We start from the raw sequence: 12,593 nt of genomic DNA on the forward strand, positions 1-12,593 counted from the left end.
GTTACTTGTGCAGAGATAATTAGATTTGGGTGGGGTTTTACACCTGCCTCACCTGCAGTGCACATGGTTTTATCCATCTAAGAAATATTTTGTCAGAAAGTGAACTAGAAGAAGGGCCTCAGTTCCTGCTGGAGCCTGCTGAAAAATAGCCCTGAGTATATCCTATATTCCTGTATTAACCAGAGGTTGGTATGTGACCAAAGGTTTAAAATAATGTTTTTGCATAAACATCGTATAATAGGAAAATCCACTTTAACTAGACTCTTAAGAGTGAAGGTTTGCTATGTCTGTCAGCATGGTGTCCAGAGCATGGAAGCGCTACCAGGAGACAGGCCAGTACATCAGGAGATGTGGAGGAGGCCGAAGGAGGGCAACAACCCAACAGCAGGACCGCTACCGCCGCCTTTGTGCAAGGAGGAACAGGAGGACCACTGCCAGAGCTCTGCAAAATGACCTCCAGCAGGCGACAAATGTGCATGTGTCTACTCGAATGGTCAGAAACAGACTCCATGAGAGTAGTAGGAGTGCCCAACATCTACAGTTGGGGGTTGTGCTTACAGCCCAACACCGTGCAGGACGTTTGGCATTTGCCAGAGAACACCAAGATTGGCAAAATTGGCACAGATGAAAGCAGGTTCACACTGAGCACATGTGACAGAGTCTGGAGACACCAAGGAGAACATTCTGCTGCCTGCAACATCCTCCAGCATGACCAGTTTGGCAGTGGGTCAGTAATGGTGTGGGGTGGCATTTCTTTGGGGGCCACACAGCCCTCCATGTGCTCGCCAATGGTAGCCTGGCTGCCATTAGGTACCGAGATAAGATCCTCAGACCCCTTGTGAGACCATATGCTGGTGCGGTTGGCCTTGGGTTCCTCCTACTGCAAGACAAAGCTAGACCTCATGTGGCTGGAGTGTGTCAGCAGTTCCTGCAAGACAAAGGCATTGATGCTATGGACTGGCCTGCCTGTTCCTCAATCCAATTGAGCACATCTGGGACATCATGTCTTGCTCCATCCACCAAAGCCATGTTGCACCAGACTGTCCAGGAGTTGGCGGATGCTTTAGTCCAGGTCTGGGAGGAGATCTCTCAGGAGACCATCCGCCACTGCATCAGGAGCATGCCCAGGCATTGTAGCGAGGTCATACAGGCACGTGGAGGCCACACACAATACTGAGCCTCATTTTGAGTGACTCCAAATCCTGACCTCCGTGGGTTAATAAATTTGATTTCCATTGATAATTTGGTTGTGATTTTGTTGTCAACACATTTAACTATGTAAAGAACAAAGTATTTAATAATATGTCTTTCATTCAGATTTAGGATGTGTTATGTTAGTGTTCCCTTTATTTTTTTGAGCAATGTATATTTTTTTGTTTTTGACTGAAATTACCCTTTCAAGATAAGTATTTAGACTTGTCATTAGGTTAAGGCAATTGGTCCCTAACTGTGTGTCTTTCAAGATAAGTATTTAGACTTGTCATTAGGTTAAGGCAATTGGTCCCTAACTGTGTGCTTCAGGGCACTTTCTGGGGTGCCTTGAGTTGGTGAACTAGGATCAATTATTATTTATGGTCAATGTAGCAGCCAAAACCAGTGCTGGTGGCTGCCAGTAATAATATATGTGGACAAACAGAAGCAAATCCCCATCCCACATATTTGTGATAAACACAAATTTACTTAATTTTATATTTTTTTCTAAATTTCTCAATAAGAAACATATTTGAGAATCACTGGCTTAAGGCCTGCCCAGACCTCTGGATAGGTGTTGTGAATACTGTGCTGACAAATGTAATTTTTTACTGTTCACATCACAGCATGATATTAAAAAGACAGAAAATGCTTAACCACCATTCGATGCACAATGTACATGACAATCAGACGGGGCAATCTGTAGTGGTATGGAACATATGTATATTAGGCCTTAAAGTTCTTCTTTATTACACATTACTACTGCCTTTTAAAATTTTGCAAATTCAAGAATTGCAGAGCTGGACATAAGACATTTGGAAGAAACAGAAATCAAACCACATCTTTCTTTAACAGTATAATGAACTAAAATGGTTAATGTACTGTTAACTCAGATCTTCACATTGTCAAAAGGTGATGAAAGAAAGGGAAAAAAAAAAAAAATCAAGATTTTTTTTAATGATTGGCATATTCCAACAACAGGAAAAAAATGAAATTTAACATTTTTTTTTTTATTATAAAAGTGTAGTCCCTGTAAATGCGCCAAATACATAATATGGAACATCACCTTCTGTTGGCACCAAGCTTGCATCACTAAAATGGTTATCCTAAATGTATCCATCAAAACATTGCAAACAAACTTACAAAATTGTAACGATTGCAAATTATATATAAAAAAACAAAACAAAAACAAAAAAAATCAGGAAAAATTTAAATCAACCATTTAAACATGCAACTTTATTTTGTTTCAGTTAACATACTACCTAAGCATGCAAAAAAAGAATGGTCTGCTCAATTATATTTTTTATATATATTTTTTTTATGTAGTATTACATGGCAGCCTGACATCACGCATAAACAATACAATTGTACAGCAGAAAAATGAAAGGCCAAAAATTGGTTTACAAAGAAATACAGCTAGCAGTTCTGAGTCCTGTGAAATTTCTGGACAGTAATGCCATCTCTGTTGTATCCAGGTACTGACTTGTAGTGTAACAAGAGTAAATGTAAGCACTGCATGCAGATCTGAAACATGAGCCCTGACAAACTCAAAAAGGAGATGAATGGTTAAAAAATAAAATCTGCAATGTACATGCACCTGATACAACAGGTGAAATAATAAGAAAAATATATATATACATAAAATCAGGAGCATAACAAAGCATCCCCCTGACAAAGGTGAAATGTAGCATTCACCACAGCTCAAAAAAGGACACATTGTAACAAAATTTACTGATACATATTGTGCAAACTAGATTGCACATACAAGTGTTATAAACAATGGTTGGGGCTCACGGAGCCAGGCTCTGCTTTGAGATTTACATGCAGGACTCTTCAGAGTCAATAAAAATCACTTTAGAGATCTGCAGGATAGAAACACTGTTGCAAATCTACATACTTTGTTCAATACACAAGAAACATATATGCTTCAGGAGTTTATTCGTGTGCAACACAAAAAAGACAAATGGAGAATCAGTTTACTGCATACCCTCCCCTTGGCTGCCCAAGGAAACAATGCATAAAAAATACAAAATCATGAGTAATTATCCATTGCTACTAATTGCGAGTAGAAGGTAACAATACAATTGAGGGATATTTTAGAGGGTACATATTATGTGTGCCAGAAATCAGCAGAGTAATTCAAATCCACAATTTGTAGGTTCTAAAGCAGCAACAGTTCAGCTATGGTATGTACCAAGAGGTTAAGTGCTAAAACAGCGCAGAAGACGTAAAAAATAAAAAAAAATAGGCAAATATTCTCCAAATATAAGGGGTCTCTCATCCCTCAAAAACATTTAAGTTCAAATAAAGCAGTGGTAGCCAACCCTAGCCCTCGAGAGCTACCAACAGTACACATTTTCCAGACAACCTAGCTGCTGTATAGCTGCACTCATTAATCACTGACATATTTTAAAAGATACACAGATGGAGCTAATTAGCTCACTTGTGATTCTGTGAGGAGACCTGCAAAACATGCACTGTTGGTAGCTCTCGAGGACTAGGGTTGGCTACCCCAGAAATAAAGTATACATTTCACTTACAACCAAGGCAGATGAAATCGGGCCAAATCGCATGTCCAGATGCGCGGTCCAGTGCACATCGGATTAGAGTCGGGGGTCTGAATGGCTGCACATAAGATTTGAATGAATGGGCAGCCTGTGATTGGCTGAGCGCTCTCTCAGCCAGTCAGCAATTAGCTGAGAGAGCGCTCAGCCAATCACAGGCTGCCAATTCATTGTATGGGCTTTTTTTTCCCCAGCACTGACAGCTCCCGCCTCCCCCTGCCCAGCTCTCTGTTAATGCCGCTTCTATGTCACTGTCCCCCGCAGCGTCCCCTGCCTCTGCCCTACTAGCAGTGCCCCCCACCAGCCACCCCATTGCTCAGTCTTTTCAATAGGATTCTCTCCTGCCGCTACATCGGACCCTGCGGTGAGCTGGAGAATAGAAAAAATCCTATTCAAAAGACTGGGCGGCCGCTGATTGGCTTAGAGCTCAGCCAATCAGTGGCCGCCCAGTTTTTGAATAGGATTTTTTTTTCTATGCTCCCGCTGCTGACTGCTCTCCAGGCCCCGCGCGCAGCTGCACCCCCAACATCCCCCCCGGACCCTGCTCTCCTGCTGCTCCCCGGGTTTACATGTGATAAATCGAGCAGATTTATCACATGTAAAAAATGGCACATAAAGTGCCAAATCTTATCAAGCTCTCCCGGGGAGCTGCCGGGAGAGCTCAGGGGAAGTCGGGGCCAAATGTATGGGGGCCTTTAGAGAGTAGTCTGGGCAGAATTTTTCCTGAAGCCTCTGGGCTGGAGTTGTCCAAGATTGTATGGACCTTTAGTCTTTGCTTTGACCTCCCAGAGCATTACCCTAGTGAAGGAGCTGGGAGACCAGTCACTGTCTAATGATAGGAAGGGGCTTAAGCCAGTGTACTCCTGGCAATTGTGTCATAAATTAGGTGCGTGTATAAAGGGTGTACACACGGGCTGGAGGATGGGCGATTTTGCTTAGTTAAAAACGCCCAGTCACTGATAGAGATAACCCGGCGGCCATTCACAGCATAAGCCCTTGCGTACAGCCAAATAGACACTGCAGCCAAAATATTCTTGCCTGCTGTGTCTATTTGGCCAGGCAATAGCAAAGCTGCGGGGCTGCACATCGTTATCACTCACTGTGTACACACAGGGCGATTTTAGGGAACCCTTCTAAGCGATTTTGATGATGTAATCAAAATTGAATAGAAGAATCACCCTGCATGTACACCACTTAAGAAAGCAGGCTTTCAAAAAAATATCAGTCTTGATAGATTACTAGGAAAAATGTTCTTTAGATTGCAATGTGATGGCACCAAAATATAGATGTAAGCACTAGCTGCACAAGCTGGATGGAAAATTTTCAGCAAGTCATTTAAAGAGACAAATTCTTACGCAGACATTAATTTTTGCTCCTTCTTTCTAGTACAGTAAACACTGGGGGACTGGTGCAGGCTGATTGATATCCCCTCCCCTCCCCCCCTGGAATTTAAAATGGTAAAAATTAAGTGTATTTTCCCCCAAGCAGATACAGCAGTTATGGGGGGCACATATGACTGAACCCAATTGGATATGCACAAATGCATCTTATGTAAAGAGTACATCTATTTATCCTTCATGCCATGGCTGAGAGAGATTAATGCCAGTAAGATTATGATATATGAATTTAATTTCAGAATAAAAAAGGAATTTATTCCACTATTCAAAAAGATAAACATATTGGCAACAAACATCTGCAAGCTAACGCAAGTATCTAAAATTGTATTTTTATTTAATGAATACCACAATTCACAACCCCCATACTAGTAGCAAGATGATGGGATATATTGTGCATATTATTTTAGACAGAAGCCTAACATTTTTGGGAGTTTAAAAGGATCAATTTTGACTACAGTAGGTAGTGTATTATACTTTTACATTTCAATGCATGTACAGGGAGTGTTCAAAAAGTTCCTCCTCATTGACTGTGTGCTAAGCAAGTCTCCCGCAGACAATGTGTGCTGAGTAATAGGACAAAATAATTGTTTTTAAATACTTTATTTACATGAAATAAGTTCGTGCTGTAGGGTCTCTGGCGGCTCTGATGTATGAAGAAGAGAAGGTTATATGGCAAAGAAAGGTTTGTCTTAAACATAATACATATAATGCAAAAGAAAACAAATATATAAAAAAAAAACCCTCTAAAAAAAACAGTAGACTATGGAAAAAATAAAGGGACTGTAATTACCATCCCTCCTACTGAAATAGCTTCTTTCGTTTGTCATCCTGCATTGTAAAAGTTCTCTCTGCTTGAACACACAAGATGCGCAATTTAGTGTGCAAAACTTATCTCAAGGTCTTTTAAGGCTTCCCCTTCATTTGCATGCAGCAGAGTCAAGCTCTCCAACAGTTTGAACAGATTTTCGCCCAATACAGTGACAAAGAAAAATGTGTTGCTTTTGTTATTCTGGTGTGGAAACCGAACATGTTCCTCTGATGATGTGGCTCTACAATTCTGCTTAGTAGTGTGAAAAAAAACTGTAGTAAAAATCCAAGTTCGGTCAGTCCTCACGTCGATCTCATAACAGAAAATACTTCTCTTCACTCAGTCATTCATTTTATTTGAAAAGTATTTTATCGCTGTTGAATTCAAACAAGTTATACATAATCCTTAGAACTTGAAGAACAAGTTAACCAAACATGACACAAAAAGAAGACTAAACAAAACCTCTAAATATGGAAAGTATGGCCACTTCCCACTTTTCATGACAGATGTAACACTGGAAAATAACTTTAAACACAGTTAAACATGGTGCAAAATTGCCCCATAACCTAAGACATGTCTAGGTTCAAGCCACTTCGGAAACGTCTTTATTTGTAACAATACAGTTTTGCTCTCAGCACGGATGTTTACATAAATGTGTTGAACAAACAGCTAAAGGACCTCCAACACATGTTCAATTGAATTGTGCCAGATGTTTTGCAAAGGACGGCAAGACCCTCAGAAGGCACAAGTCAATACTTAACATTGCAACATTTTACGGGGCTACGTAGAAGGAGAAAAAAAAAAAAAAGGGGGGGGGGAGGTATCGATTACCTCTATGGTTTTCAAAAAAGGATAATGGAAGCTGAAATAATGGACAACGACCTTATGGAAGCCAGATACAGCATACCAAACAGTACTTTGCAGAGTAAGGAATGAGTGCTTATGAAATACAGTAACATTTTGTCATGATATTTCAGAATATGCATGGTTGGTCTCTTGCACTCTTTTGCTCTAATACTCAACCTGCTTTATGATTTTCAAAAACAATATGTCCCCTTAATCCCCAAAACATCAGTCTTCTTGGAAAGTGGTTTGTTCCTTTGTAATGGAAAGAGAACAACGTTTTCTCAATTTCCTTTTCCTCCGGGAAGGGATTGTGGATTCGCAGGAATATCTGAGCTTTTCCGTAATCAGAAAGCAGCGACTTTCTACAATTTTTTTACATTTATTATATTGTTTGGCAAAAAAAAAAGTTTCAAAATCCCACTTAGGAGGTCTTCACCAAATCGTAGACATAAATATGGAAATCGTCATCAAACTTAATGAAGTACACAGAAGGCTTGGCTTCAACTTGATGAATAACCATACCAGTCCTTTTTGAGCCATCTTCTTTGGCATATTCCACTTGCTTGCCCACCAGGCTGTCCACAACCTCCCCCGGTTCTCTTTCAGCTGGAGGGGAATCATCTATCAGAAGAGTAACAAAAAATAAAGATCATACAATAGTTTTCCCTCTATAGAATACATAAACTTGTATATATTAATTTATTTACAGTTTCTTATATAGCGCATACATATTCTGCAGCGCTTTACATCCATATATATCCATCTACAAACTATATGCGCAGCTTCCTTGTTACTCAACTTCTGAACTAATGGGCAATTTTGTAGTGCATTTGGTCTTTCATACACAATAATTCAAGGACTACATGAAAGGAGGAACTTCACTGCAATAGATTTCTTCCACATCTGTATGGCTTATTCAAAAGTTGGTGAGTGGCCCGGGCCAAATTGGCGTAGGATGGTGACAAATACCTATGTATTTACCTTGAGTGAGACTTCTAACCTGATCTGGAGGCACACTCAATGCTGATTTCCAAATCAAAATCTAGAATGGAACTACAGTACTAAAAACAAAGCAAGCCTTCTGCTAGTTCCAACACAACAAATAGCCAGATCTATCAACAGCACCAGCAAATAGTAATGATCTGTAGTAAGCTTTCTTAAAATATTTGTAAAAAAAAAATAAAAAATGATCTCAAGTTTTAAATATTTTAGTATTAACATACTGTGCCATTGCACATAATAGACATAAAAAGGGAGTGTTTAAGTAGATACAATTAACAAGCCTAAATAGATCGAATTTTCATTATTTTAACAAATACAAAGTGAAACCTCTTGTAGCAGATGATCCCATCATAAACCTAAATACAACTATGAGGATTTAAAAATGAAACATATTGCTGTAAAAGCCCATAAAACAAGTTTAAAATGAGACCTTGCTCAACTTAGGTCAGCTGCAAATTTATTTATTTTTTAAATTAAAAATAAAAACCGTCATTAAAAAAATGGCAGCTTTTAAAGAAGGCATAGGACTTCATAACCAGTGAACTTATCAGCAGAAGATGTTAAAGTTAATACCAAGATTCATTCTAGCATCCTGCATCTTTTATAACCTGTGCCGTACCTCTATTCTGCCTGGGGTGTCACTCTGAATCAATGTTGAAATACAGACCACACTGTGATAAAAGCAGCCCAAGCAAAGAAGAGGAACTGCATGAGTTTTGAAAGATGCAGGGGAAAATTTACTAAGAGGAGTTGTATTTCACATGGGCTACCAATCAGAAACTACTTGTCATTTTAAGCACCTTCTAGAAGATAATAGATAGTATCTGATTAGCTGCCCATAGCAACATCCCATGTGAAATACAACTCACATGGCTCTAAATAGTCATTCAATATGAATATGATATAGAAATATCCATTTAATTTGCATCCTACAAACCAACACACTTAAGCCCGACATTTTTCTTATTCAAAAGTCTATTAAATTAGTCCACCCTTCAATATACAATGCAATTTTTTTTTTTAAAGCGGGGAAAAGTTAAGGCTAATAAAATTATTCTAGATCCTAGCCATCCTGGTTATTCTCTTTTCTCCCTGTTGCCCTCTGGGAAACGTTATAGGTGTTTCGGTTGCCGTACTAGTCTGTTGCGGAATTGTTTTTTCTTATCTGTTATTTTGGTACTTGTTTCCTAGCACGGCCACAATCGCATCCATCGTGTACCTTAAAGTTAAGGTACACGATGGACGCCATGGACCCGATTTTCTTTGAAATCAGGTCCATTTTGCAGTCAAAGGGAAAATCGCGGGCATCGCGTCGGTCGGGACCATTAACATTGGCGCCGACGCGATGCCCCCGATTTTGCTATAGGCTTCAATGTTAAAATATTTTTTAACATTGAAATCGGGAGTATCGCATCGGTCTTGTGCCATTATAATGGCATAAGATAAGATGGACTTCATTAAGTCCATCTGACATAGTAAAAAATGAGAAATGGGCCAATATGACCCATTTCACATTATATATGGCCCCGTCGTCACCCCCCTTTTCATTCCCCTACTATCCACGTCGGCGTGGAGTTGAGAATATATAGTGTGGCGAGCGCAGCGAGCCCGAAGTGTGGCGAGCCCCGCGAGCGGACGCATATAACTTCACAGGTATACGCGTCCCCTCGCGGGGCTCGCCACACTATATATTCTCGACTCCACGCCGATGTGGATAGTAGGGGAATGAAATGGTCGGAGGACGCGCACCGCCGCCGCTCGCGGGCTCGCCACGCTTCGGGTTCACGTCAATCGTGGGGTGGGGTTTACGCAGTTAAATTGGGGGTGTAGGGAATATTTTACATTGAATCCAATGTAAAATCGGGTCCCAGGGACCCTATTCACATTTGATTCAATAAAAAAAATCGGGTCGGTCGCATCGCATGCGATGCGATCGACGCGATTTTTCCGACACGACCACCCCGATAGAAATCGGTGTGGCCGTGCTAGGAAACAAGTACCGTTATTTTAAGTTTGAATTGTAGTATGTGAATTGTGAGTATTTCTTTCTCTCTTCTTTTTCTTCCTTGGACCACTTATGCATTTTTTAATGTTGTAGTGACAATAAATGACGATTTGATTTGAAATTAGAAGACTTTCTGAACCCGATCTTTCAAATTCAAAAACATATGAGAAAGCAAGATATTATCTACTAGTCATAAAATGGTGGGGTATAGCGCACCGATAATCAGGTTTCCGACAGTCATTAGTCCGTTGTAGGAATAGCAACTGCTGTGACTCAGACAGTGGGGCAAGAGCAATGAAGTCCCTTGTGGGCTCGCTGCACTCACCACGCTGGTGGCTCGCCATCTATTCTATCTCAATGGGGGTCGTAGACCCCCACGAGGGAAAATAGCCCTCGTCATTCGGGATCCCAAGTGTCAAGGTTTTACCTCTTGGTGACACAAGTTCAGGTTGACTCTGCTGAGCAGTCTTGTTCACTCAGGTTGTGTGTGTTATACAGTACGTACAAGACAGACAAGTGGAAGCCACAAAACTACTTAGTAGACTGCACTGATCCATTTGTCATGCAACATTTGTACTGTGTGCCAATAAGTCTGTATATAAATGGATAATGGATAAGAGCGTGGTTGCAGGACAGAAAACAGAGAGTTGTAGTAAACGGAGTACAGTCAAAGGAGGGGAAGGTTACAAGTGGAGTACCCCAGGGATCTGTACTTGGACCGGTGCTTTTTAATATCTTTGTTGGTGATATTGCAAATGGAATTGAGGGTAAAATGTGCCTTTTTGCAGATGACACAAAGGTATGCAACAGGGTAGACACACCAGGAGGGGTATAACAAATGATTGAGGATCTAGGTAGATTAAAGAAATGGTCAAGAGAATGGCAACTACAGTTTAATGCCAAAAAATGCAAAATCATGCACTTGGGTCTCAGAAATCCAAAGACTAAATATAGTATAAAGGGCACTATAATGGAAACTACTGAGGAAGAGAGGGATCTAGGTGTCCTTATTTCAGGGGACTTAAAAGCAAGCAGGCAATGTAACAAAGCAATGAAGGCGGCAAGTCAGATGCTTGGTTGCATAGGGAGAGGTATCAGCAGTAGAAAGAAAGAAGTAATAATGCCACTGTATAGGTCATTGGTACAACCTCACCTAGAGTATGGTGTTCAGTTCTGGAGGCCATATCTCCAGAAGGATATAAATACATTAGAGACTGTACAAAGAAGGGCAACTAAAATGGTGCATGGCCTACATCACAAAACGTACCAGGAAAGGACTAAAATATCTTAATATGTATACTTTAGAGCAGAGAAGGGAAAGGGGGGACATGATAGAAACTTTCAAATATATCAAGGGTTTTAACAAGGTACAGGTGGGATATATTCTTCACAGGAAGAGGAGTAACAGAACAAAAAAAAAAAAAAAAAAAAAATCGCAGCCCAGTGACCATTGTACTAATGGTGTTTCAATGAATCTGTGATATGAAGGTCAACATTTTAAAAATGGTTTTAACGCCTCTCAGTGTGGCTTAGGGGGGTATGCAATCTGGGATCACGGCTGTCGATCCCCGACGACAGCCGTGATCCTGGCCCGTTTGTGGTCAGATCGACCTGCTGATGGGCGCAAAGGGGGCGTGGCTGCGAAAACTGCAGTGGATTGTTGATCTGCAGCCCGGATAACGTCAATCCACGGCCGTTATCGACAGAACGGGCCCGATAGCTTCTGAAGTTGGCTTGTTCTGCCGTGATCCCGCATCAATGCTGTCGTTAATGACAGCATTGAATAGGGAGCCGCCGCTATTTCCCACGTCGGAAATAGCGGTGGCACATTGCATACCCCCCATAATCTTGCACCCTATAGCATATTAAGGCTAGGTGAAGGAGGAAACCTTTGCAGATCACTAAAACATTGTAACTCTTTACTACAGGGCTCGACAAATCCCAGGCTCCAGGTTGCCACGACGACCACATTCTGCTTCCTGGTGACAAGATTTTTTAGCAGGGAGGGAGCATAATCTGGTCATGGGCAGGCCAGACCCCCTCTGTCCCTTCTGGAGGTCAGCTGCAGCAAAGCCTGACCCCCCTCTCCTGCTGAACGTTAACAGCAGTGCGGGCAGCAGAGCCCGACCCTCCTATCCCCTTTCCACTCCTTCTTGAAGACAGCTGCAGCAGGGCACAATTTCCATCTCTGCAGGTCAGAGGGTGAGGGGGCAGCAGAGCCCGACTCTTCTCCCCCCCCCCCCATGCTGTTTTCAAGTCTGAGGTACAGTACAGATATAATTTTTTTGGGGGTACTTCTGTATTAGCACGGAGCCCTATTTGCACACGTACGGCACCATAGGAAAATCGCATCGCATACGGTGTTTTGCGTGCGATGCGATCTTCCTATGTAATTTATTCACTGCTTTCTACCCACGGGTGGTGCGATGCGATTTTATAGGGTGCGATGCTATTTACTTTACTATGACATGCAATGAGATTTAGGCACCCCCCCACACTATCCACACCACCCCAAAGCATGGCGTGCGCAGCGAGCCCCGCGAGGGGCGGCAGAACGTGTCTTCCCGACCTTTTCATACCCCACTAGCCACATCGGCGTGGAGTTGATTTTATAAAGTGTGGCGAGTGCATCGAGCCCGGAAGTGTTGCAAGCGCAGCAGAGCTCGCCACACTATATAAAATCTACTCCACGCCGACGTGGATAGTGGGGGTATGAAAAGGTCGGGAGGACGCGTTCCGCTGCGCTCGCCGTGCTTCGGGGTGGCGTGGATAGTGTGGGG

General features: G+C 41.7%; 1 protein-coding gene across 3 annotated transcripts in view; it reads right to left on the bottom strand.

Moving 5' to 3' along the window:
* Positions 1-5,736: 5,736 nt before the first annotated feature.
* SPIN1 (spindlin 1) overlaps positions 5,737-12,593 on the bottom strand; it is a 49,036-nt gene continuing 42,179 nt past the window's right edge. For all 3 annotated transcript variants that reach the window (XM_083187373.1, XM_083187383.1, XM_083187363.1), the window contains exon 6: positions 5,737-7,427. In XM_083187373.1, coding sequence (XP_083043499.1) covers positions 7,228-7,427 — 200 coding nt within the window. In that variant the 3' untranslated portion in view covers positions 5,737-7,227. The remainder of the gene's footprint in view (positions 7,428-12,593) is intronic.

This window comes from Crinia signifera, chromosome 1, assembly GCF_055691185.1.
Source record: "Crinia signifera chromosome 1, ASM5569118v1, whole genome shotgun sequence".
Taxonomy (NCBI): Eukaryota; Metazoa; Chordata; class Amphibia; order Anura; family Myobatrachidae; genus Crinia; species Crinia signifera.